Source organism: Neopelma chrysocephalum, unplaced genomic scaffold, assembly GCF_003984885.1.
Source record: "Neopelma chrysocephalum unplaced genomic scaffold, ASM398488v2 Primary Assembly neopelma1_123, whole genome shotgun sequence".
NCBI classification, from domain to species: Eukaryota; Metazoa; Chordata; class Aves; order Passeriformes; family Pipridae; genus Neopelma; species Neopelma chrysocephalum.
Genome location: NW_020897785.1, coordinates 350,168 through 376,042, shown reverse-complemented (window position 1 = coordinate 376,042; position 25,875 = coordinate 350,168). Strand labels below are relative to the sequence as shown.

The following is a 25,875-nucleotide window of genomic DNA, read 5'->3' as shown; positions in this document are numbered from 1 at the left end:
TCCCGGGGAGGCGCTTCCGGGCCGTCCCGCTCCGCCGGCGGCTCCCGGGAATCCGGGGGGGGTCCTGGGAATCTGGGGGATCCCGGGGCTGCCTCCTGTCCCCTCAAGGGCTCTGACTCCCCGGGGGTCTCACCGCCCCCCTCTGTGTCTCCCCACTCTCCCCCCGGGCCCTGAGAGCAAAGGGGGGTCCCTGCGAGGGCCTCGCCCCCCCCCTCACACTCCGCTCATCATCCCCTATCCCCCGAGAGCCGCGACCACGGCGGGTTATGCCCCTTCCCGTGCGGGTGGGACCGCACAGACCCTCCCCGGCGCCTCCACCCCCTCCCTGTTTTCCCGGTGGGTTTTTTCCCGGTGAGCTTTCCCGGTGATTCGCTCCCGCCCCCGCCATGGAGTTCGCCGAGCTGATCAAGACGCCCCGCGCCGACAACGTGGTGCTGCACCGGCCGTTCCACGCGGCCGTGGAGGGGACGCTGTGCCTGACCGGCCACCACCTCATCTTCTCGTCCCGCCGCCAGGACAACGCCGAGGAGCTGTGGCTGCTCCACTCCAACATCGACTCCTGCGAGAAAAGGTGGGGCCTCTCAGGTGGGAAGGCTGGTTGTCCCGGATCCAGGTGTGGAGAGGAGGAAGGATGGAGATGGCAATGGGGTTATGCTGCGCCAGGGGAGGTTGAGGTTGGGCATCAGGAGAAATTTCCTCATGGGAAGGGTTGCTAAACACTGGAAGGGGCGGCCCGGGGAGGTGGTGGAGTCCCCATCCCTGGGAATGTTTAAGGAATGGCTGGATGTGGCATCAGTGCATGGTCTGGGTGACAAGGTGGTGCCAAGTCACAGGTTGGCACTCGATCCCAGAGCTCTTATCCAACCTAAATGTTCCTATGAGAGCACAGGGCAGGATTTTCCTTCTGCCTGGATGTTAATTTTGACTGTTGCATCTGAAAGGTTAATTTTTTGGTCATATGGAGAGTCAAAATTTGTGTGTTTGAACACTTCTGCTCTGTGTCAATTATTCAATGGATCCATCAATAACCCTTGGAACACTTGAATACTTCAATAACACTTGAAACACTATATATAATTTCTAAATAATGCAACTCTACTACCTCTTTTGCATTTTTACCACCTCCTTTACCCTGCCCTTTGCAAAGGGGATGGAACTCAGAGCGCTGGTGGAGGGATTTGCTTTGTGTCACCCACCAAAACTGATGGACTCTGGAATTTCTCATCCCCAAATCCACCTCCTGCTGCTCCGCAGCATCATCCCTCGCTCCTCCAACTCCTCATGGGAATCAGTAACCCTTTAACAATGTATTTTTGTGGTTCAACTGAGCTGTAGCTGCAGCACTCCCATTATTTTTCTTCCCCACTCTGTTTTTATTACAGAAGCTCCAGAGATTTGGGGTTTTTTTACTCTCATTCCTGCTTTACCTGCCCCATCACCCTTCCCTCCCTCAGTGTCTGCCCCATGTCACCTGGTCTTCTGCTCCCTCACTTGCTCCTGTTTCAGCTTCCTCATCATAATTTTTTAATTAGTTACAAGGTCTTTCCCATTTCTCTTGCCTTTTAAAGAAATCTGGTAGAACAGATTTTTCTGGAAAAATCAAGCAGGAGCAATTAAAACCCACCAAGTTGGCAAAGAGTCTGGAATGGGGGGAATTGCTGAATGCTGATTAAATCTGTTGCTGCTTAAGTTTATTCCTGATTTTTCTGAAGTGGGAAAGGAGCAGAAGGGTGGGAAACTCAGGGAATGTGTTCCCATGGAGCATTGCTGAGTCCTCAGGGTGGTTTGGCCTCATCCCTGTTACTCCTTGTACTAAAGCTCCATTTTGAAAATTAATATTTACAAGCTTTTCCTTCAGTTTTTAAATTTTTTATGAGCTCAGCTGCAGTTGCAGTGGAAGTTAATCCCAAATAAGGAAGGAACATGGAGTTATCAGAAGGGATTGCTGGCTCAGCACCTGAGTTACTACAGAATTACTCTGCAGATACTCACAGCCCTTATTTTCCAGGAGGTCTCCAGAGCACCCCCTGAGTAGCTCTGTGAGAGTGAAACTTTACCATTTGAAGGGATAAGAGCATTTTCCCAGTGCTGGAGAGGATGGAATAACAAGACTCTCAGATCTGTAAAGGGTTTAGAAAGGCCCAGCCTGACCCTGCTGCAGGTTCTTAGTGCACAATGTTGTGCCAGGCTCAGAAAATCTCTTCTCCCACTGAATTATAAGAGGGGTTTTTTGTACAAAACAGTGTTTTTTCAGATTTATCAGATGATCAAACTGCTCCTTGAGCTTTTGTAGCTCTTTAAGCAGCTGGAATAGGACTGAGGAGGGCATCTGGGAGCTGGATTTGGTTTGGAACCAGAGGTTTTTCTGGGCTCTCTGGATTTGTAACCAGTGGTGGGGGGGTAAGACCTTCATTCCCTGAGATCTGCAGGGCAAATCCTGGCACTGCAGGGATCAAACACCAAACTTCCTTGTTAAATCAGAAATCCCAGACTGGTTTGGGATGGAAGGGAACATAAAAATCATCTTGTTTAACCTCCTGCCACTTATTTCCTCTCCCACTATCCCAGGCTGCTCCAACCTGGCCTTGAACACTTCCAGGGATGGGGCAGCCACAGATTCTCTGGAAAAACTGTGCCAGGGCCTCACCACCCTCACAGACAACAATTCCTTCCCAAAATCCCATCTAACCCTGCCTTCTGGCAGTTTGAGGCCATTCCCCCTTGTCCTGTCACCCTCACAGTGGTGTAGTATCTATACTTCCACTCCATAGCACAAGGATGGAATAAATTAAAATAAAAACAAGCTCATGCCAAATAACAAGTTGGTTTTATATCTTTCTTTTCTTGCAGGATGATATTGGGGAAAATTTGCTGCTAATGGAGTTTTGCCTTGTAGGAATTTGTGGTGGGAAGAGCTGTAACATCCCCTCACACCTCCCAGATCCTGTTCTGATGAGGCTCCTGTTCCATGTCCTGCTGTAGGTTCGTGGGATCGTTGGGCACCATTGTCATAAAGTGCAAAGACCTGAGGATCATCCAGCTGGACATTCCTGGGATGGAGGAATGTCTGAACATCGCCAGCTCCATCGAGGTGAGGATTCATCAGCATCAACGGAACCTGCGGGTCTCCATCTCACCTCAACCTCAACAGCTTTTTGTCTCCAGTCAGGGAGGTTTTCACTGGTGTTATGTAAGGGAAAGGAAAATTCTGGAGTATTTCCCACCAGGTTGTGGGATATTTCCCATAGGTTGTGGATTCCTCATCCCTGGAAGTGTTCAAGGCCAGGTTGGATGAAGCTCTGAGCAATCTGGTCTGGTGGAAGCTGTCCCTGCCCATGGCAGGGGGTTGGAATTGAATGAACTTTAAAGTCCCTTCCAACCCAAACCAATCTATGATTGCTGATAATTGTTAAAATCATGGGGTTTGCCTCTAGGTTTGTTTTTGGTTTTGTTTTTTTTTTAATTAAAAAACCCCTGAAACTCCTTTTTTTTAAGCCCATATCTTGCCATAGCGTTTGGGAATAGGAAACTCATTATGCTGAAGCATCAGGAGTCATACAATTATCTAGTGACAGGACAAGGGGGAATGGCTTCAAACTGCCAGAGGGCAGGGTTAGATGGGATATTGGGAAGGAATTGTTGGCTGTGAGGGTGGTGAGGCCCTGGCATGGATTGTCCAGAGAAGCTGTGGCTGCCCCTGGATCCCTGGCAGTGTCCAAGGCGAGGCTGGACAGGGCTTGGAGCAACTTGGGCTAGTGGAAGGTGTCTCCCTGCCCATGGCAGGGGGTTGGAATGAAATGAGGTTTTAAGTTCCCTTCCAATCCAACCCATTCCATGATTCCATGCTTTCTCTGATCCTCCCAGGTCCTTTCCACCCTGGATTCTGTCACCCTCCTGTATCCCTTCTTCTACCGGCCCATGTTTGAGGTGCTGGAGGATGGCTGGCGCTCCTTCCTGCCTGATCAGGAGTTTGAGCTCCTCAGCTCAGTGGTGAGTTGCACTGGAAGGATTTCCACAGGCACTTGGATATTCCCTGAAGGATTTCACTCAGCAGTGGCTGAACTGAAAATCCTGGATGGTTAAAAATTCATCTGTTGCCTGGGTGAGGAGTGAGTGTTGTTCAAACACTCTGTGAACATCAGGCATTTGTGTGTCATACAAGAGGAGGTTTGAGGAGTTTTTAAAATTTATCTGGGAGGACACAAAGGTAGGGAATGTTTTGTCCTTTGTGAATGACTCCCTTTTTTAAAACAACAAATTGAAGCCCTTTGGCCTGGGTTTGCTTCACTTCACTTTGAATCTGGAGTGGAGTGAAATAAATCTTTGTCAATCCCTTAATTTAAATTAATATTTTAATAAAACTGCTCAGGATTCCTTATATCTCCAGGAATATGACAGTAAAGATGCCCAATTTGAAACTCTTTTAGCTCTAGTTCTGCTGGGGAAATATTCAGGGAGGTTTAGAGAGCAGGAAACCTCCAGTCCTCTTTTTTCCAGGTGCTGTTGAGCAAGTGTTGATATTATTTTGGTGCCATGTTGATATGGTACATGTAGATATTTTTGGTTGGTATTATGGTACATGTTGATATTATTTTGGGTAGGAATTGTCCTTGTGGCATTGTCTGTTATTCAAACTTAATTTTAGGATGCTGAGTTTGAATTGAACCTAATTTTAGGATGCTGAACTATCTTGGTGCAGGAACTTCCTTGGATTTGCGTCTCTATGTTCCAAGTCTTTGTTTCCCATCCAATATGAGCACTTGCTCTACCATCTCAGGTTGCTGAGCCCACATCCATTAGTGTAGCAGCACAGAACATTGATTTTTTTTCTTTTATCTGCAGCCCAGCCTGTCTGCAGCATCTATCACTTCCTGCCTGGGACTGATAACTGAATAATATCATCAGCTTGGCCAGATTCAGGTGATGAAATCACCAGAAAATTAAAGGAGTTCAGAGATCTGGCTATTTTTGTCTCATAATTAGAGAACTCTCATGTGTCTTATCTTCATCTGATGTCCAAAGGCAGACAATCTGACTTATTATCATAACTAGCAACACATGGATCCCTTAATATGCTTTTTTTTCCTTATTTTTTCAGAGATTTTAAAATGCATGTGAATCTCTTGTTTTTCTGAACATCTGCTCCTTGTAAGACCTACATTTAAAAATCATATTATTGTATAGCAATATTTCATTTCTTTAAAATATCCCTGTCTGGCAGCTGTTGATTAATTCTTGGCTTTTAACCCTTAAAACCTCAATTTTTTTAACAAAATGCTGTCAAAAGCCACCTTCAAATGATTTACATTCCCTGAACAACAAATAAATATGTTGTTGTTGACCAAATATTCCTTGTTCTGTGATGAAACTGCCTTATGTGAAGTAAAAGTAAAAGGCTGATTAAATTCTTTCTGCCATAAGTTAAATGAGTAGAATTCCAGAGGTTCCCTCCTTTCCATTAAATCATCCACCTGGATCTGTTATCCCTGACCTTCCCCCACATGTCAAATCCATGTAAAGTAATGTATTAATTCCACATTTGTCTGCCACAGGAGAGTTGTTTTAAAACATGGACACATTCTCTAATGGCAAAGTAAAGCTGTAAAAGTTATAATTTTAAAAAAAAATTAGATAATACATAAAAAATTTAGATTGTCTGTGATGTTCTTTGTATTATTCTACTGCATAACCAGTGAGGGGCTGAATGGAATTCAGAGTTTGTGCAAGGGTTTCTTATTTTTATTGAGCAGTCAGAGAAGAGTTGAGAGGTTTCTCTTCTGCCAAATTCCACAACTTCAGGACACTGCAAACTAACTGGAAATTGTTTCCTAAAATTATGTGAAGAGGCCATGAGAAGTTTGTACATTAACACTATAATTAACATAAAGGTATTTTATTGCCAGAAAATTCAGTCTTAATTCTCTTTTTATTTCCCTTTTTTTTTCTTTTCCTCCCTTTCCTATTTTTCTTCTCCCCCCTTTCCTCCTTTTTCTTCCTCCCTTTTCTTCCATTTTCTCCTCTCCTTTCCTCCTTTTTCTTCTCTCCCTTCCTGCTTTTTCTTCCCCCTTTCCTCTTTTTTCTTTCCCCCTCTTTCCTCTTTTTCTTCTCCTCCTTTCCTCTTTTTTCTTTCCCCCTTTTCCCTCTATTTTCTTTCCCTTTCTTCTTTTTTCTTTCCTCTGCTTTCCTCTTTTTTTCTTCCCCCCTTTTTCTCTCTTTTCTTCCCCCAACTTTTTCACTCTTCCCTTTCCCCTTTGTGGCTGGAAAGAGCTCAGGAATCTGAATGGTTCAATTGTACTTTATCTTATTGGAGCTTCTTTTAAAAAATCCCAGTTTTCTGGCTTTGGGCTCAGTTTGCAATGGTTTGGGTCACCCCCATTTTGCTCTTATCAGAAAATCATCAGTCTTTGCATCTGTTATGCTCCTTTTTCATGCACAACCTGTCCCTAACAGGGCTTTTTCCTTGGGAATGGCCTCTGCCATTGCTGCTTTGCAGGATCCCTCAAGGTTCTTGATGGTTTCCCAACTTTTTTTTTTAAGGCTTATTAGTAGAACTTGAATTATTTCCCACTGTTTTGTGGAAAACAACCTTTCCTGGCAATTCTGAGTTTTAGGATGAAGGATATCTTGGACTTCTGGAAATCAATATCTCCAAACAAGTACTAGGACAAGAAAAGTAGAAATCCCAGAGTTAATCTTGCAAGGAGAAAATACTCATTTTTCTTTCTTTGGAGTCCTTTCCATTCTGCTCAGTGTCCTTTGCTGCTTCTGCCCTTAACTTTTTTTGATTCCTAAAAGAACAGATCTCACGTTGGGAGAATTAAATGTTAATTTTGTGCTTTCTCTGAGTTTTACACAACACAGTTACCTGGTGATGCTGAAGGTGAGGTCCCTCCTCCCTTCCACTGCAGGCCCTCTGCTGCACATACCTAAATTGCTGCTGCCTCCTTCTTCCAGTTCTAATGGCCATTTTTTCTCCCAAATTACAGGTCTACCCCCCAAAAAAAGCTAAGAATGGAGTTTATTCCAGCAGTTTGAAGCTGGCACTGCACAGGTTAATGGGATCTCTGCAGGAGGAGCTGTGCCAGGGAAGACAAATGGTGCCAACTGCTGCCAGGCCCCTCCTCCTTCCCGTGGAACAGTAAATTACAACTGGATGACATAACAGGATCATCTGTCTCGTGTTATAAGTGGGGAGGGGAGGAGGTTCTGGGCAGGGTTAAATTACCAGAGTGGGAGATAAATCAGGGGATGCTTTTTCAATCCTTTTCATGCTGGTGATAGCAGTGACAGCCAGGCTCAAACACACCACAGAGCTCTGGCTTCGCCTTCCCCACATCCTGGGGAGGGGGGGGGTTATCAGTTTTATATTCCTGTAATGTATTTATCAGTTTTATATTCCAGATCCACACAGATTTTTTTCATTGTAATCGGATTGTACACCTTTATATGTAAATTAACACAGACCCCCCAAAAAAGCTATAAAAATAGCATTATTTTATAAAAAATGTCATTGTTGGTGCATTAAAAGCTGGAGCTGTGACCAGCCACATCCCTTTTGTGATCCAGAACTTTTCATCTCTGCTTATAACCTGATGTCCAGAGGCAGTTTGACTTTGCATCTGGGAGAAGCTCTGCTTTCTGTAAACTGGAGCTGTTCAGAGAAGCTGTTTTGAGGCTAATTAATAATGAAATAAGGTTATGGTGCAAGACTGTCCAGCTGGGCCACTGCACACAGGCAGCAATTTCTGCTCTTGCTGCTGCTGCTGCTGATCCTGATGCACATAATGTGTGTTTTTCCAGCATCTTTTTCTTAGATTGCCACTAAAAAGGACAATTTTACTGTCTCCAGTGCCACATATCCCAGGCCTCAGAGCTCCTGCTGCTGAAAGTGTTGTGAGTCAGATCAGCTTGTTGATCTGATGGAAAGACTTCATTGCCAGAAAACCTTTGTGAATTGATCCCAGTTTTCCACTGGAGCAGGGAGCTGGTCAGGATGATTTATATAAGCAGGTAGCAGCCAGGAGGTGCATGGTAAGAGGTAGCAAGCCTCTGGAAGAAAGGACAGAGGGAGAAAGACCTCATTCTGATCAGAAATGTGCAATTAATACATGTTAAACCAGCAGACCTGAATTGAGGTGGGGTTGTGTGTATCCTGTTACAGGTTCATTTGTGCTCTTCCCTTCCTTTCTGTGCTACCTGCTTTACCCTTCTGCCTTTTAGTCTGGCTGAAACTTTCTGTGAACACATGAGCAGAGGTTTTATGGCATTTCTGTGAGGTCTCTGCCTCCTGCAGAGCTCCTTGTTGACCTTTTTTGTTGACCCTGGGTATCAGGTGCCTGAGTTCTCATGCCAAGTGCCTGTGAGGTGCAAGGTGCCAACACTCAGCACTTCTTTCCCAAGGGTTTGGCTCTTGGAAGCTCAAAAGTTACGTAACAGGAGCTGAGGATGAGACCTTGGGCCTTGGATGCTCTGCTGCTTCCAGAAGATGCTTTGGGAGCAAGAGCTGTCATTGAGCACATGGAAAAGAACCAAGCTGGAGGTATTAAATTGCAGTTTCAACCTCAAGGCAACTCCAACATCTGGAGTTGGTGGAAATTCCTGCCTTTCTCAGCCCCCTTTGTCTTGTGAACTCTTCTTTCAGCCCAGATGGAGAGTTGAGCCCATGTTACTGCATCTAAATGAACCTTTCTGCCCCCTAAATTTGCTGATGTAGGAACACATTCCTGCTCTGGGATCTCCCACGTTGTCTGTGCCTGTGAAATAATTGAAAGCCACAATCACCCATTTCTGACCACTTGGGCTTATTTGGTGCTGTTTGAGGATGTGGATAAACCAGAGAGGGAACTGTTGTTCAAGTCCTGCACCTCAAGAACCAGAATCACCTGATCGTTTCCTCCACTGCTTTATCTGCACGTTGGGTAACGAATGTCTGGGAGCTGCTGCCATGAGATGTTTTCAGGGAGCATCAAGGATTTGGGGGAAAATTAATGGGTCAACAGACCTATAAATGCTTGGTAAAAGGACAACTGAGCTTTCACCTGTGGTGCAGATGGAGCAGATCACCAGTATTCCTCTGTGTGTGCCTTATCCTGCACATGGAAGTTCTTCTTCCCAGGTTTTAATGCTCTACCACTAATAATGTGTTTTCTGACCCAAAGCCTGTGTGTTCTGGTGTTTTTCAGACAGATGAGTGGCGTCTCAGCTGCATCAATAAGGAATTCTCTGTGTGTCCCTCCTACCCTTCAGTTGTCATTGTCCCCAAATGCATCACTGATGACGAGCTCCGGAAGGTCGCCATGTTCCGCCACAGCAGTCGCTTCCCAGTCCTCAGCTACTACCACAGGAAAAATGGGATGGTGAGCTGGGTTTGGGTGTTGGTTGTTCCTGAAGGAAGTGTGTGGATCTGTTTGTTTCATGGAAAAGCGACTTGTGCTCTGGAATTAATACAATTTGTGATGTTTGCCCGGTTTATTTTCCGACTTTCTCAGTGGCTGCAGTGAAACTGGTTCTGGGGGATGGAATGAGTCATCTCCATCCTAGAAATAGCCATTAATGTGCTTGTTTGGGAATGTGCATGGCATGAGCTTGCTTACAGCAGTTAAGAACAAGATGAAGCTTGTAAAAGCACTGCTGGCACCCTGACTTGCTTTGTCTGCCAAGAGGCTTCAAGGGAAGGATGGCAGGAGCCACATTGTCCCGTCTGAGTGGTGGGCCCTCGTCACATCATGGTGACAGCAGAGCCAGCACTGCTTCTGCTCTCTGCCTGTGGTAGGAGGATCAGAACAAGCTGTTCTCTGATCCTGGCAGTGCAACATGATTCAGGAGCAGCAAATTCTTGGTGTTGCACAGACTTTTTGACAAGCCAGAGTTTAATGGAGTGACTGATACACTGTAATTAAGAAATGCACTCTATCAAACTGTTGAGTAATTGTGTCTCTTGCTGATGTAACCAGTTCTGAGGATGTTGGGGTGTCCAACCTGCAGCTTTTAAACTTGATACAGGCTCCTCAAATGCTCTAATGCCTTCTCACCTCCTGGTGCCAAGATATGTAAGCCTTGAATTCGAGGACGTCTAGTCTGACTCAGTAATAACTTGGGGCTTTTTTGCCTTGCTTTAAAATCAGCCACCCACCAGCTCCATATCAGTTGTGCTTTCTGCTTTTTCTCAGCTCAGCTGAAAACCATCAAAGGAAGATTTGCTCAGTTATCTCTCCAAATTGTGCATGTTTCAGGTGTGAGGGATATAATGGTGTGTGGCTCAGAGCACTTGAACTTGTGACAGTAACTTTGTCCCTCATGTTTTCCTCTTGCCTCTGAATTCCCAAACGTACTTGGGATTGCTGACTGGCTGCCCTCACATTTTAGTGATCATTTGAGCTGCTGGGGAGCTCCTTAATAGAAAAGCATTTACTAAAGAGAAATCTCAGCTCATCAATCTGTGGACTTAAGGTTTATTAGTTTATCCACCAGAGAAAACTGTCCCTAAGAGGCATCTTTAACATGTGAATGATTTGAGTGTTTTAAGAACAGAGTTGGGAAGAGACCTTAAAAATGACAATCCCAAAAATGTTTGCTTCATAGGATTACAGAATGGTTTGGGTTGGCAGGGACCTCAAAGACCATCCAGTTCCAACCTCCTGCCATGGTCAGGGACACCTTCAACTAGACCAGGTTGCTCCAAGCCCCGTTCAGTCTGGCCTTGAACACCTCCAGGAATTTATAACACTTCCAAGGTTTATAAAGGAGCCATCAGCAGGAAGCCAGTTCAGAGTTTCACGAAGATGGTATTTCAGACATAATTAAAGGGATAAAGCCCCTAAGATGATATCTGTAATTTAGAACTTTACCTGCCAGATATCCTCAATTCGAGGATATGTAGTGTGGTTTTTAAATACGTTCAGTTCCTGCAAAAGATTGGACTTAAAAAAAACTGAAGGATTCAGGGCAAGGCTTGGAGCTCAAGTGATTGGTGCCTTTCAATCTGAACTCCCTCCATTTCCAGTGCCTAATTCCTGGTTTTGTGTCTCCCCAGATCATGATGAGAAGCAGCCAACCCCTTACGGGTACGAACGGGAGACGCTGCAAGGAGGACGAGAAGCTGATCAACGCCTCGCTCCGGCCCGGCAAACGCGGCTACATCATTGACACCAGGTCCTTGAATGTGGCCCAGCAGGCCAGGGCCAAAGGAGGGGGCTTTGAGCAAGAAGTCCACTATCCCCAGTGGAGGAGGATTCACAAGGCCGTCGAGAGGTGAGTGGAATCACACAGGCCCTCCCTTGGGCTTGGCTTTGTCAGGGCTGTGGTTGCTCCATGAAGTATTTGTTCTGTAAGAAGAGTTGTGTATCCTGGTTCCTGTCAGCAGGGTCATGTTCCTTTTATGGCCAAATCAGGATGTGTGGATGATAAAGGTTATTTGGGTTTCGGTTCCTTGTTCTGAACAACCTGCTGCAGGTTTCAGGCATCAGGCATCTCCCTGTGCCAGCTATAGCCACACTCCAGCCTTCCTGTGTTCCCTTCGCACTGGACGGAGCCAGAAAACTTCTGCAGGTGAGGATTTGTTCTGTGGCAGTGGCAGTCACAGTTTTATCCAGAGGATTTTCCCAGAGAAGCTATGGCTGCCCCATCCCTGGAAGCATTCAAGGCCAGGTTGGACAGGGCTTGGAGCAACCTGGGGTAGTGGAAGGAGTCCCTGCCCATGGGAATGAGATGAGCTTTAAGATCCCTTCCATCCCAAACCAGTCTGTGATTCTATGAGCCAGTGCTTTTCACTGGACATCTAGTATTGTTTGGCCATTTGGAGACAAGTTACTAAATTAAATAGACTTTTAACCTGGCCTTGTTCAACTTCTCTCAACTGTAATTTTGGGAAATCCTTCTACACAGATGTGCAGTAATGTTAACTGGAGCTATTGGAAAGCAGTCACTCCTCTCATCACTGTATAGACCAGCTCCTGAGGAGTTAATTAAGGAATTTCCTGGCTGTTACTTTGAAGTATTTGGTTTTGCTTTTAAAGTTTTTACTTGAACTTACATTTTTGTTGATTATTTTACAGTTCTACAAGCATCAAACAGAAGAATGAATAAACCACAATATATGAACACTAAATAATCCATGTCCTGGTTCCTGTGTTACTTCTTACGTTTCCAATAACATTTTCCTTTTCCCAAAGGTTTAATATCCTGCAGGAAAGCCTCATCAAACTGGTGGAAGCTTGTAATGACCAGTCCCACAACATGGACCGCTGGCTCAGTAAACTGGAAGCTTCCAACTGGCTGACTCACGTCAAGGAGATCCTGACCACGGCTTGTCTGGCTGCTCAGTGCATTGACAGGTAAATCTCTTGCAGAAAGGCTTGAGTTTCTCATTCATTTGGTCATTAAATACCTCTGGAAGTATTAATAACTGCCCTCCACGATCTGGCTCGTCCCCGTGCAAGATACTGTTTCATCATCCTGGTGAAGGAATGTTCCTCCAGTAAATCATGCTGAGGGAGGCAACCTCGACTAAGAATAGGGTTTAAATTATGTAATTGAGGTGTATTCCTATGTCTGATGCAACCAATCTGATTTAGATTGCTTTATTGAAGGTTTAGGTTAAAATGTGCCCATTTGAAATGCTGTTTGAGAGTAAAGAGAGAACACAGGGTTGATTTTTTTTTTTCAAAAAGTCCTTTTTTCTTTTCAGCTGAAAGTTTCCAATACCCCACCTCACTTACAGAGGTTAAACCAATGGCATTTCCTTGTTTTCCCCAGGAATTGGCCCAGTGCTTTTCCCCTCTTACATTTTCATCCCTAAGCAATCCTGCTCATCCCTTCTAAGTGCTCCTGACCTCTCTTAACCTGACATTTCTGTCACAAATCCTGCTGACTCAGGTGACTTGTGTTCAGACCTCAGCCTGGAGAGCCAAACCTCCCTGTCAGGTGCCAGGGTTTGTAAGGCCAGATGAAGGATTTAAATATGTGTTTTATTTGTGGCTCCAAGCAGGAAAAGCCTATCCCAAAATTCAGGGAAAACCTGGCTTTTCATACCAGCTGGAGAATGTGTTCTGCAGGCACACAGGCAGGCTGGAATGCTGTCTCAGTGGTAAAAGAGCATCAGAGCATTTAAAATGTGAGCTCTGTGCTTTTTGAAAGCACTGACAGTGCTGGTTTCATTACTGACTGTGCCAGAAAAGGATTGCTCTGGATCAATACTTTTGTCTGTAATTCTTTCCTACATGGGTATGATAAGAAAGATCAGTGATGAAACCATTCTGGCTTGTTGGGACAGTGTCTGATTTCATCATTTTTAAGCTCAGCTTTGCTTTTTCTGTTTACCTGGAGCTGTGTCAGGCCATCTCCAGGTGCCTGACCTGCCTCACTCGGGGCCTGGAGGTCAGAGGTGAGCTGACAGGGATGATTCCATTATTTGCCATGGGCAGGAATGGCTGGGATGGGGAATGGCTGGGACAGATCTTACAGCATCTTGAAGGTCTGGGGCCTGAAAGGTGAAAGGGGAAACTGCTGTTATCCTGCTGTGCCCCACTTTGAGGAGGGCTTAGGTTGGCAGCCTTTGGAATTGTGCTTTATCTGTCACTGCTGTGAGAGGAGGGGAGAAAGGTTAAGATTAGGTAGGAAAGGAAGGTTTAGATTAGATATTAGGGAGAAATTCTGTGCAATAACAGTGGTGAGGCCCTGGCACAGGTTGCCTAGAGAAGCTGTGGCTGCCCCATCCCTGGAAATGTTCAAGGCCAAGTTGGATGGGGGTTGGAACAGCCTGATCCAAAGCCTGACCACTCTTTCAGTGAAGATATTTTCCCTAATAGCCAATCTAAACCTCCACTGTTGCAGCTTAAGGCTGTTTCCTCTTGTCCTGTCACTTGTTACCTGGGAGAAAAGACCAACCCCCACCTGGCTCTGACCTCTTTTCAGGAAGTTGTAGAGAACCTCAGTTGAGGCCCAAATTAAACCCAGGTTTGAGCAAGAACCTCATAATACTGATTTGCAGAGCATCTGGGTGGTGATACATCTTCATTTCAGTGCTTATGGGAAGATTTGAGAGTAATGAGCAAAACAGTGAATGACACAAGCTATTTTGAGCTGCATTTCCCAGCTATAACTCACAGGGGTACCAATCCAAAAGAGTGAGAACCACAAAGGAGGTCTCCCTGTGAGATCAAGACAAAGGGTCTGGATTTCCAAACTGCTTAGCAAGAAACTGAGCCTTTTGTGATGCAGAGCTCTGGTTAGTGTTGGTGAGGACCCAGGTGAGAAGGTGGGATGCTTCCTTAAGGGATGTGCTCATAAAGAACCAACAGAACCTCAGCATTGTCAGCACTGGTGTCCATGGGATGTCATGGCATCCACTGGGCTGTGTATGCCCTTGGGATGTGTTCTGCTCATTCATACTTTTGTCCCTTCCCACCTCTTTCTTTCCCAGGGAAGGTGCATCAGTGTTAGTCCATGGGACTGAAGGAACTGATTCCACCCTCCAGGTCACTTCTCTGGCACAGATTATCCTGGATCCAAGGTGCAGGACCATCCGTGGCTTTGAGTCTCTGGTTGTGAGGGAGTGGCTGCAGGTAAGAAACACCTCTGGACAAAAGGGCAATCTGTTCCAGTGACAGCTGGATTGGGAAATAGCCTGAGAGGCAGCAAACAGGTTGGGCCTTGTTGCAGCCCTGCTTGGTGTGAACGGCCTTTGTCCTCAGAGCAGCATCATTCCCTGAGTCATTTGTACCTCTGGCACTTTGTGGGGCCTCTGCCTCTCCTGGCAGTTTTTTGGGTTTGGGGAACTGCCTGTTTTCTGTGCTCAGGGTGGACATCTCTTACCACAGAATGGTTTGGAGTGGAACAGACCTTAAAGATCATCTTGTTCCACCCCCCTGCCATGGGCAGGGACACCTTCCCCCAGACCAGGTTCCATCTCTTCAGAGCCCTGTTCAGACTAAACCACAAAACCTTAGTTCTGCTCTTTGTACCTTTGCAGTCTGGCCCCTCAGTGCACCCTCACCAGTTTGTTCGTGGTCACATTCTCTGATCAAACACAGGACTGTTCACACAGCCTGGGAAAGGCAGGCAAATTGGTCACAGAATCACAGAATTGTTAGGGGTGGAAAAGCCCTCCAAGATCATTGAGTCCAGCCATTCCCCAGCACTGCCAAGGCCACCACTAACCCATATCCCCAAGTGCCACATCCATATGGCTTTTAAATCCCTCCAGAGATGGGGACTCCACTGCTGCCCTGGGCAGCTGTGTCAGGGCTGGCCAACCATCTTCATGAAGAAATTTTCCCTAATACCAATCTAACCCTCCCTTGGCACAGATTGAGGCCATTTCCTCTCATCCTGTCCCTTGTTCCCTGGGAGCAGAGCCCGACCCCACCCCGGCTCCCCCCTCCTGTCAGGGAGTTGCAAAGAGCCAGAAGGTCCCCCCTGAGCCTCCTTTTTTCAGGCTGAGCCCCCCCAGCTCCCTCAGCCGCTCCTGGTGCTCCAGCCCCTTCCCCAGTTCCGTTCCCTTCCCTGGACACGCTCCAGCCCCTCAATGTCTTTCTCGTCATGAGGGACCCAAAACTGACCCCAGGGTTTGAGGTGAGGCCTCAGCGGTGCCAGCACAGGGGTATAATGGTTACCAGCAGCTTGTTACTGGATGCCTGAGCAATAACAGCATGGTCACATGGACAGAACTGTCTCTAAGGTCTTTTTTGCTACACGTACCCACATCCCACTCTTTGTGTGTGATGCTTCCTCTGATTCCCACAGGCTGGTCACCCTTTCCAGCAGCGCTGTGCCCAGTCAGCCTATTCCAACAGCAAACAGAAGTGGGAGGCTCCGGTGTTCCTGCTCTTCCTGGACTGTGTGTGGCAGATCCTTCGGCAGTTCCCTTGCTCCTTCGAGTTCAATGAACAGTTCCTCATCATGCTCTTTGAACATGCTTATGCTTCCCAGTTTGGGACTTTCCTGGGAAACAATGAAAGTGAAAGGTTGGTAAGGATGCTTGATTTGAACCCTTGTGTGTCTGACAAAAAATCATGGAATGGTTTGGGTTGGAAGGGACGTTAAAGATCATCTTGTTCCAACTCCCTGCCCTGGGCAGGGACCTTCTACTAGACCAGGTTGCTCCAACCTGGCCAAAAATCCCCACCCATCCCCAGTTTATATAGTCTCTTACACAGAAACTCTTCCATAAAAGAATAAACAGCTGGAGTTTGACATGAGTCATGGCTGTGGGAAGCAAACTTGTCCATGCAGGCCTGGAGGAGAAGGTCAAGGCATCAGAAGCCAAAGCTGGCAAGTCTGGTCCTTACCTGTCAGGGAGGAACATAACTCTGTAGCCTGGTGGTCCTGACACCCCCAGGTCCAGCCCTGAGTGGGGCTGCTGGGAGTAGCAAACGGGGGGGAGGGCTGGAGCCTCCCACAGCTGCCAGAGAGGTTTGGATTCCTGTTTTGAGGTTGGATTCCTGTTTTGAGGTGAACAGTTCTGCCCTCAGGACTCCTGACTCCAGTAAGACTGTGTCTGATGGTCTCCTGCTTAACTGAACATGAAGGGAAAAACCGAACTGATATTACAGATAAGGAAGGCAATTTAAAGCTTCCTCTAAACCTCTCTGCCCTTCATCTTGGCTTAGAAGAGACTCTGCTGCCTTCTGCAGGGCTGCTGAACTAGTCATCTGCAAAACCAAGTTAGACTTGAAACCAATAAGATGGAATTTGGAAAAGTATTGGATGTTACATGTAATAACCTGCCTGTCACATTCGAGCCCGTCAGCCTGAGAACACAGACAGGGTTTGAAGTCTGATGTGAAGCTTGTGCTGTCTGAAGCATTCACAGGGATGGTGAATCTCCTCCTGGCTGGCAGTTCAATTTTCTAGTGCAGGCAGGATGTTTGCTGCAATCTAAGGAATAGAGATCCCTGTGTAACTCCTTGTGGTGGGGTTGCCCCAGGAAAACAGCGCTGCCTGCCCTGTGTGCTTAGATCCTTCCTGCCACCAGAGGGACCTGTCAGATGTGCCCATTGCACAGTTCCAGCAGTTACACTGCTTTTATGTACTCAAGAATTCCATTTCCATCCTTCCCTGGTGCAGACCCATCCCACTTCCCAGCTATACCTTAACACAGGAATTCAATCCCATTCAAAACCTGGCACTCGAACTGCTGTGGGGAGGTGACTGATCCTTCACTTGGACAGGAGGCAGCCAACTTAAAAATGTTATTTCCCCATCTTTTATTCAAAACTAATGGTAATCAGCCAGGTTGAGTAAATTGCTTTAGGTTTGCACCCTATGCCACGATGGTGAGAGGTACTGAAGGGATTGTCCTGAATTATCTGGGCTAGTGGCGTGTTGAGGAACTTTTGGCCTTCTAGTCTGTGTGGTTCTGACTAAAACAGTCTTTACGGATGAAAGTGTACAAAACTAACTTGCTCCTGTGGGTTTCTTAGGGCTAAACTGAAGCTGCCTCAAAAGACCATGTCCCTGTGGTCCTGGGTGAACAGGAAGGAAGAGCTGAGCAAATTCAAGAATCCCATTTACGAGGCCAACAGCTTGGTCATCTGGCCCGCCGTGGCCCCACAGAGCCTGCAGCTCTGGGCAGGTAAGCCAGGCTTCATCTTCCTGTTACAGACAATATCTGCTTTGGGACTGCTTGTAAAGCTTCTCCTGACCTTTTTGGATAATCCATGTGCAGTGGGTTCCCTGCTGCAGGAACTTTCTCCATCCCATGGGTGCTGAAGAGTTGGTAACAGTGAAGCAAAGTGGGCTGTCATGGAAGCAGGGAGACATGGATGGGTCTGATCAGGATATGAGGAAAAGAATGAAACCCCCTCATTTTTTCTTTTATTAACCTTGTTTAATAGAATGGTGAACTTGGAGAGGAGAGTCAGTATTTTTAATGGCTGTTTAGGGGGGAGGGCAAGGGAAGAATTTGTAAACTGATGGAATATGAACTCCTTGTAACAAGAAGCCCTCGTGACCTGTCTGCCCTGGGCTTTCAGGTGTCTTCCTCCGGTGGAACAGGCCTTCCCAGTACCTGGAGGAAGCCCAAGAAGAAATGGTCAAGATCATACAACACAACAAGGAACTCCAGGACAAGGTGAAGGTGTTGAGGAGGCAGCTGGCAGAGCTGGAGGCGGCTGCGAGGGTGCAGCCAGACCTGTGACCTGCCCGGGCTTTGCCTCAGGTCCTTCCTTTCCAGCCCCCTCTACACTAAAGACTGAACATGGAAAAGTGCATGTGTTGCTGAGCCCTTGGGTCCAGCTGCCCTCAGCCCTCCCACTGCTGAAACCTTCACACTATGAACCTCCCTGCTCTCCTGGGAGGGGTTTTTGTTTTGTTTACAGAAGACACAGCTGGGCACAGTGTCCTCTCTTGGCCGCTTCTCTGTCTCAACATTGTGTACAGTGTCAGCAGGAGCTGGAACTCTTTACCTCCAACTGTGTGGATGACCAGGATGGGCCAAGAGACAGGATGTCTCAAATTTATTTTGGACTTTTTCTGGGTTTGTTGAACTCTCTAAACACTCACAGGATTAAAATACAGACTTCTACATAGATAGGTAAAGGCAATTTGTCTGAAAGCACCTTTTCTCTCCAAGAGTAGGTAAGGCAGCTTAGTTCTTTAGTTTCCTAGAAAAACTAGAAATTGTTAAAATCTAACTACAGTTTCTGCCAGTCTACACAATCCTCTCAGTAGCCTTCACATCTGACACTTGGGTTTTTGTGTTCAGCATTGGCTTGGGAGCAGAAATTTAAATACCAAACCAGAGCAAGACTTTTCAGTGCAATACAGAACTGAAGTAGGGATTCTGCTGCTAATGTTTAAGCCATGACTTCCAGGTGGAATTGTCCCTCATGGATAAATATCTCCTAAGAAATAACAAGCTTCTTTTCTTCTACCTGGAAAACAAAAAGGTTTGGTAGCTGCTGGAGGTGTTCACTTGCAGAATAGGGGCTCAGAGCTGTCCTTGTAGCCAGATCCAAGCTGCCTTCTTGGAATTTTCAAGTCCCCTGGCTGGGTTTGGACACCTGGCCAGGTTCACAGCATTGCATCTACAGCTCAGCAAAGCACTTTTGCTCCAGCTGATGTGCTTTTCCCTCTTGTGCTCTTATATCCATGTTGTGAAACCTCAAAAAAGCAGGAGTTGGAGGTTCAGGTGACCTCCCAGATCTGCTGCAGATTAAGGGGCCATCACACTACAGAAATGCTCAGAGTTTAGATGATTTGTAGCTGCTAAAATTACTTAAAGACTTTAGGGATAAGCTTTTTTTTTTCCATTTAACTTTGTATTTTGTAGCTACTCTTCCTGTTTCTGCGATTTCAATCTGGTTTTATGAAATTAGAGTTTTCTTTAGCGATTTTTTTTCTCCTTTCAAAAGACAGGTAAGAGTAGGTCTGAAATACTAATTTTCTCAGCTTGATTCCATGGATGGACATGACTGAGAAGAGTTGAATTAACAGCAGCACATGTGGCTGGGATTATCCAGAAATCTTGCTGTTACTGAAATGGAGCTGCAGGAGGTCAGTGGTGTTCTCTTTGGAAACTGTTGAGCTTCCTTTTTATTTAAAAGCCACTTTCATACAGATAAATGTAAAAATGGAGGATCTTTAGTTGTTGTAGAAGCAGCTGGAGAGTGATCTGCAAAAATCATGTGGTCACTAAATATATTCTAAGGAAATCCTATAACCAAGGAAGCAATATAAAATTATGTTATAGTGATTAAGTGCTACCTTAATGCCTTTTGTTCACTCTTTATTTCCTTAATTCTTTTCTTCTTGATTAAGCTAAACTTAGCCCTAAAGTCATGAAAAAATACCAAGATCCCTTTTAAGCCACTGAAGGCAGAAAAGTAATTCTCCCTGCTTGTAACACTGATTTTTTTTAGGTTTGGAGAGTGATGGTTTTGTTCACTGAATCAAGTCTGACACAGGTAATGCTGCTCAGGGTGATCTGTCCTCCATCAGAGGGGAGGCACAATTTGGCTGTTCCCTCTTCCCACCTCCAAATCTGGCTGCTGGAGATACCTCTGGGTATGTTGTTAATATAAGCCCTTTAAAATGACTGTTCACCTTTAAAATCATGTCTGTGGGATCTGCACCTCCCTGGGTGGTGTTTCCCTGCCCAGTTCAGGATTTCTACATCTGAAATCCATTATCCCCAGCCAGATGGGAAGGATTCAGAAGGCACTGTTTTCCCTGTAATAGGCTATACATAAAACACCCTTAAAGGTTATGCAATTTCCTAACACAGTAATTATAGATTGAGCTAAATAATAGAGAAGCAGAGACGGGGTTTTTTGGGATCTAATTGCCTGGCTCCTCCAGCCTCTCCTGCAAACTGCAGGCATCCCAGGAAATTGGGAAACCAGCTGTGACAGCCAACAAAAGGCAGCACGTTCCCTCTGAGCTGGCATTTATTCCATCCTCCACTTGTGTCTCAGGGCTGAATCCACACCCAAGTGCTGTGTGTGCCTTGGCTTGGTGGATCCCAGCCTTTGTGTGGAAGTGCCGGGGTCACCCTGAGCAGCTCCAGCAGTTCATTCCATAATTCCTGTCCCTGCAAACAGGTTACCTGGAGCAGCCCTGTGAGGTGTTGCAGGTGATGGAGTTGAGACACGATGTAGTATTTTAGCTCCTCCTGGGAGAGGACAGTTCACAGAGCTCTTGTGTCAGGCTGCTTCCATGTTCTCCTTTAACTGTTCCATTCATTCCCAGTGCTTCCCAGGCACCAGTCTGGTGGCTCCTGGTGTGAAACACAGTGGAACACTCTGATTCTTTGCTTTCCTGCTTGTCTCCCATATTTAATCACGTATTTAATATCGATGTTGGGTTTGCCCCCTCTCAGAGGGGGACACCTGCCCCCTGAAGTCCCTGACACCCCCATTGCAGATTCCCAGTGTCTTCCCAAGCTCCAAGTGCTGTGGCAGTGCCCAGCTCTGGCTCTTCCCCGTGCCACTGCCTTACACCCCTGCTTACCCCCTGCTTCTGCTCTTTTGCACACACTAATTGTGGAACAAGCTGGACACTGAGGGCCCCACCTCCAAATTCTGGGGTCAGTCAATGAGGACACTGCCATTTACCAAAAGAAAAAAAGAAGAAGGGAAAAGGAACTAACTTGCACAGTTTTCATAAGGGAATTATTTACCTTCAATATTTTGATTGTATTGATCTAACTCTTGAATGTGGCACTGGTTGAAGTGCACTCCTGTTGCATAGGATAGAACTTCAAATTGCACTGTACAGCATTTTGGTGTCTCATGTGTGCTTTGCTCCAGCCTTGGGAAGTGCTCTTGTGTGTCCAGGCTCCGGTGGGAGGGGGGAAGGTGTATCCCAGCACTCCTTGTATTTTGTGATAGCAGCACTGTGTGGTGTGTGCTCTGTATCTGTTCACTGCTGCCAATTCAAATGATGAGTGCACTGCTGTCCCAGCGTCTGGAATTGCTATTTGGACTTGGCTGCTGCATCAGTCTTGATTTTTCTTGTAAAAATTGCAATAGCAGGGCTGGGAGTTGTGCTGGTTTAGGTGTATGCTGTGCGTGTACAGAACCCCAGCTGCTGTGGTGTGGAATATATTGCAAAAAAAAAGGTAACAAATCTGAGGAAAAAAGATCATGGCTCAATGTTCAGCCATTTGGGGAGAGAAAAACAGATACAAAGTGGCTGTAAACTTTGCTGTAGATATGTGAGAACATAGTAAATGTGTCTGTTTAAATTAAAATCTTGAAGACTAAAAAGTTCTTTAATTATAGTGCTGAATCTTTATTGGTGTGGCGTCTGCTTCCCACTGTGTGTGTGTGACCTGGATGTGAGTTCTTGCCTGAAATTTTAGCTCTTCTCAGCTCATGTGTGTTTTATTTTACAGCTGAACAGGTTCTGTGATGGTAGAAGAGGGATGGAAGGAGAAGGTTGAGAGCCTGAGGCTGTGAGTGGCTGGCAGAGCTCTGATATCAAGGTTTTGGTCCTTGGACTCCAGCTCTGCACATGATGGATAAATAATTAGCTTGGCAAGGTTTTCTGCTGGTATTGATCTCTGCAAAGGCAGAGGGGCAGGGGTATTCAGAGGGAAAGGGGTTTGGACTGAAGCAAAGCCCTGCAGAAGGGAGATGGTGACAGAAAGGGGAATGGTTTTAAACTAAAAGAGGAGATGTAGGTTAGATATTGAGGGGAAATTTTTCCATGTGAGGGTAGTGAGGCCCTGGCACAGGTTGCCCAGAGAAGCTGTGGCTACCCCATCCCTGGAAGTGTCCAAGGACAGGTTGGACAGGGCTTGGAACAACCTGGGATAGTGGGAGGTGTCCCTGCCCAAGTCAGGGGGTTGAAATGAGATGGTTTTTAAGGTTCCTTCCAACCCAAACTGTTCTGTGGCTATGAAGTCCATCTGTAGACCTGGGGTCACAGTTACCTGTTGTTTTTGAGGGAGGTGGGGGTACCCTGGTGCACTTGGCAGGGGAAGGAATGAAAAAAGACTAAACAGCTCTTGGGAAATGCAGGCTGGTAACTGTGGAAGCTCCTGGATCTCTCCCTGCTGGTGAGTCAGGAGTCTGGGAACCACTGGGCTCTCTGTTTCCCTGCAGTGTCATCTGTGATCTCTGCAACTCCTTGGGAAGGTGATGAGTTTTTGTGGCTTTTGGTGTTGGAACAGATGGAGACTGGGGGGTTGTGTGCAGCCCTGTGTGATAACACAGGGAAAGGTGCTGAAGGTTTTGATGTGAAAAGATTGATCTTCAGTCCCTCTATTTGCAAAACGTTTCCAAAAGTCCCAGCTGAAACAGAGTAGGTCTATTTAAAATACTTTCAGCTGTGATCAGGCAGCCTGATCTGGGTTAAGCTTGATTTTAGGAGGGGAGGGAGAAAATAACTAAAGAATCATAGAATGATCCAGCTCCATGAGCAGGAACACCTTCTACTATCCGAGGTTCCTCCAAGCCCCATCCAACCTGGCCTTGGACACTTCATGTATCTGACCAAGTGTTGAAATTTGGTTTTATTCACCTTTTTTTTTTTTTTTGAGACTATTGGCATTTCTGTTTTGAAAACCCAAGTGTTATTATTTAGTGCCACTGCAGGACTCTCTTCCATGCTGCCTGTTTTTCCCCCAAGCAGTGAGAGAAGACAATGAGGAGGATTTACCATTGCACATGGGCTGGAACTCGGTGATGCTGGGCTGTGTTGGCTGCTCACAGCTTCCCCTGCTGTGGGAATGTCATGACAAGCCCCTGGCATTTGTCTTTGAGAGCTGAGCTGATGATCCTTTGATGTTCTGCTGTTAGAGTGTTGCTGATGGATTCAGATACTTTATCTGATGCTGCAGCTCAGCTAATGGAGGGTTTGCTCCTAAAGCTCCAAATCTGCTCCCTCAGTATGTGAAAGTGCTGGCAAACAACCCAACCACTGCACTGAGTTGGGGCAACCCATGGGATCAATCCAGGCTGGGGATGAACAGATGGAGCAGCCCTGGGGAGAAGGACTTTGGGTGCTGGTGGGTGAGAGGCTGGACATGCCCCAGCCATGGGCACTCCCATCCCGGAAACCCCCATGTCCTGGGCTCATCCCACAGTGTGGGCAGCAGGGGAGGGGGCATTCTGCCCCTCTGCCCCCTCAGGTGAGACCCCACCTGCAGAGCTGCCTCCAGCCCTGGGGAACAGCAGCACAAGGATGTGGAGCTGCTGGAGCCAGTCCAGAGGAGGCCCCGGAGCTGCTCTGAGGGCTGGAGCCCCTCTGCTCTGGAGACAGGCTGGGAGAGCTGGGGGTGTTCACCTGGAGAAGAGAAGGATCCAGGGAGACCTGAGAGCCCCTTCCAGTGCCTAAAGAGGCTCCAGGAGATCTGGAGAGGGACTTGGGACAAGGGGTAGAGGGACAGGACGCAGGGAATGGCTTCCCACTGCCAGAGGGCAGGATTAGATGGGACATTGGGGAGAAATTGTTGTCTGTGAGGGTGGTGAGGCCCTGGCCCAGGTTGCCCAGAGAAGCTGTGGCTGCCCCTGGATCCCTGGAAGTGTTCAAGGCCAGGTTGGACAGGGCTTGGAGCAACCTGGGGTAATGGGAGATGTCCCTGCCCATGGCAGGGGGTGGAACTGGATGATCTTAAAGGTCCCTTCCAACCCATCCCATTCTGTGATTCTGTGACACACAGACTCACTGTGGTAAGATGTGTGTTACACCAGTCTTAAAAACACTGGTTTAGTTACTAAACTCAGATTTGTTACAGCTTGTGGAGTTACACGCCCAGTTTCCAGGACTGCACATCCCAGTCGGTGGTGGTACCATCCACGATGGTCTCTGTCCTGACATGAAAAACGCTTGTGATGTCCCAGCAAGGTAAGTGCAACATTTCCTTTTGGCTTGTAGATCCTTGATGGTATGGAATAAAAACTTCCTGGCAGGAATAAGGGTTGTTTTAGAGTTTGGGCTTTTTGTTTTAAACAGAGAACTGCTTGGAGTTCTTGGAGCAACGTGGGATAGTGGAAGATGTCCCTGCCCGTGGCAGGGGATTGGAATGAAATAGCTTTAAGGTCCCTTCCATCCCAAACCATTCCATGATTTTATGGCTTAATGAGCTGTCACCTTAGACTGTCACTGCAGCTGGATCCTCACGTAGACTGGAAGAAAATTCCTTTTTTATTTTTATTGTTTTAGGCACCGGACTGGGATTTGGGAGAGTGAAGTCCTGGTCCTGCCACTGCCACAGGATTGCTGGTGTCATCTCAAGTGAGTCGCTTCACCAAGGAACCACAGGGACAGCACATCCCTATGGCAAGAGCTTTGCTGGGTCTCCAGGTGTTCTGAAAGGCTGGGAAGAGCTTCTTTCCCTCAGCTATCCAAGCACAGAGGGTGCAAGTTCAGCAAGGGCAGAGGGGAGCAGGATGAGACCACAAAACCCCACAGAATGTGTAGGAGGGGATGGGAGGGAGATCAAGCCTGAGGTTCTGGGAGAGGCTGTTGCAGAAAGCTTTGAACAAGCAGCACTTCTGGATGCTCCATGGGAAAGGGGAGGAAAAAGGCAGTGGTGTAGAGAGGGGAGAGTGACAGGAACACTCTTAGAGCCACCATGGCTGCCTAGGAGAGGATGGACAGTGCTTGTCTGCTGATGGAGATTCCCAGCAGCAGAAGTCATTCCCAACAACCCTGGTCACCATCCTGGCAGTGCTCAGAGTCCCAGCATGGAGAAGTCCCTCACCACGGGCTATGCAAAGGATGCTCAGGAATTTCCAGTTTACTGTGTGTTAATAAACTGCCCCTCCTTCCTGGAGGGTGGGAATGGTCGGGAGGTTCTGTTGGTCCTGGGTGACACCATGTTAAATATGTTGCAGTTTTGGAACTGTTTGAGGCAGGAAGAAATGGGATCAACTGCTAAGGAATCAGATCCCTCAGGGACTGGCTGCATATGTTGCTCTCCAAATCAGGAGCATCCCTAAATCTGTAACCCAACTGCTGTTCCAGAGTGTCTGAGTGAGGGAGTTGGATAATGTGCTGTGAGGATCAAGCTGTTCCCCTTCTGAGTTAAAATCAGCCTTTTGCTGCCCTCTCTCCCTGTTTTCAGCTCCCTGGATTTCTTTCTGCTGAGAAACCTCAACACCCAGCCCAGATCTGACTTTTCCCTTCCCTCTCATTATGGCCTTGAGAGGCAGAGCAGCTTGTTGGAACATGTCCTGCTCTCTTCCCCTTGATTTGCATTCCCAGTATTCCCCCATTAGTCTGTTACTGAACTTCAGGCTGGTTTTTTATGTCTGAAGTCTTTTGGACATGGATTTATATTATTAAAAAAAAAAAAGGAAATCCAGACAACAGACAAACCCACAAAACCTTAAAATCCAGATAACATGAAAAATACAAACCATACAAACTTCTCAGTAGCCTGTAACTCTCTCTCTCTCCATGGAGCATTTTTTGAGGCATATCTTG

The 25,875-nt window shown here is 46.7% G+C and overlaps 1 protein-coding gene across 6 annotated transcripts; it reads left to right on the top strand.

The window, feature by feature from the left end:
- On the top strand, positions 1-25,744 carry MTMR9 (myotubularin related protein 9). 6 transcript variants are annotated; one of them, XR_003536585.1, is made up of 12 exons: positions 1-571; positions 2,983-3,091; positions 3,865-3,990; positions 9,183-9,356; positions 11,033-11,250; positions 12,171-12,332; positions 14,420-14,561; positions 15,742-15,962; positions 17,421-17,572; positions 17,973-19,494; positions 21,836-21,895; positions 24,610-25,744. XR_003536585.1 is itself a non-coding variant. In XM_027697833.1 (10 exons), exons 1-10 carry the CDS (start codon positions 387-389, stop codon positions 18,134-18,136), a joined length of 1,653 nt encoding a protein of 550 aa, XP_027553634.1. In that variant the 5' UTR covers positions 1-386; the 3' UTR covers positions 18,137-21,735. The 6 variants fall into 6 exon arrangements, 1 of the variants encoding a protein (XP_027553634.1); XR_003536588.1 differs by lacking the exon at positions 24,610-25,744 and adding an exon at positions 22,548-22,843; XR_003536589.1 differs by lacking the exon at positions 21,836-21,895 and having other exon boundaries at positions 17,973-18,532.
- The last annotated feature ends 131 nt before the right edge of the window (positions 25,745-25,875 follow it).

What these genes read in the sequence shown, in the direction of transcription:
- MTMR9 (XM_027697833.1), top strand. Translation starts at nt 387, where the DNA reads ATGGAGTTCGCCGAGCTGATCAAGACGCCCCGCGCCGACAACGTGGTG. An exon ending in ATTCACAAGGCCGTCGAGAG is followed by an intron (nt 11,251 to 12,170) that starts GTGAGTGGAATC and finishes CTTTTCCCAAAG; the next exon opens with GTTTAATATCCTGCAGGAAA. An exon ending in GAGCCTGCAGCTCTGGGCAG is followed by an intron (nt 17,573 to 17,972) that starts GTAAGCCAGGCT and finishes CTGGGCTTTCAG; the next exon opens with GTGTCTTCCTCCGGTGGAAC.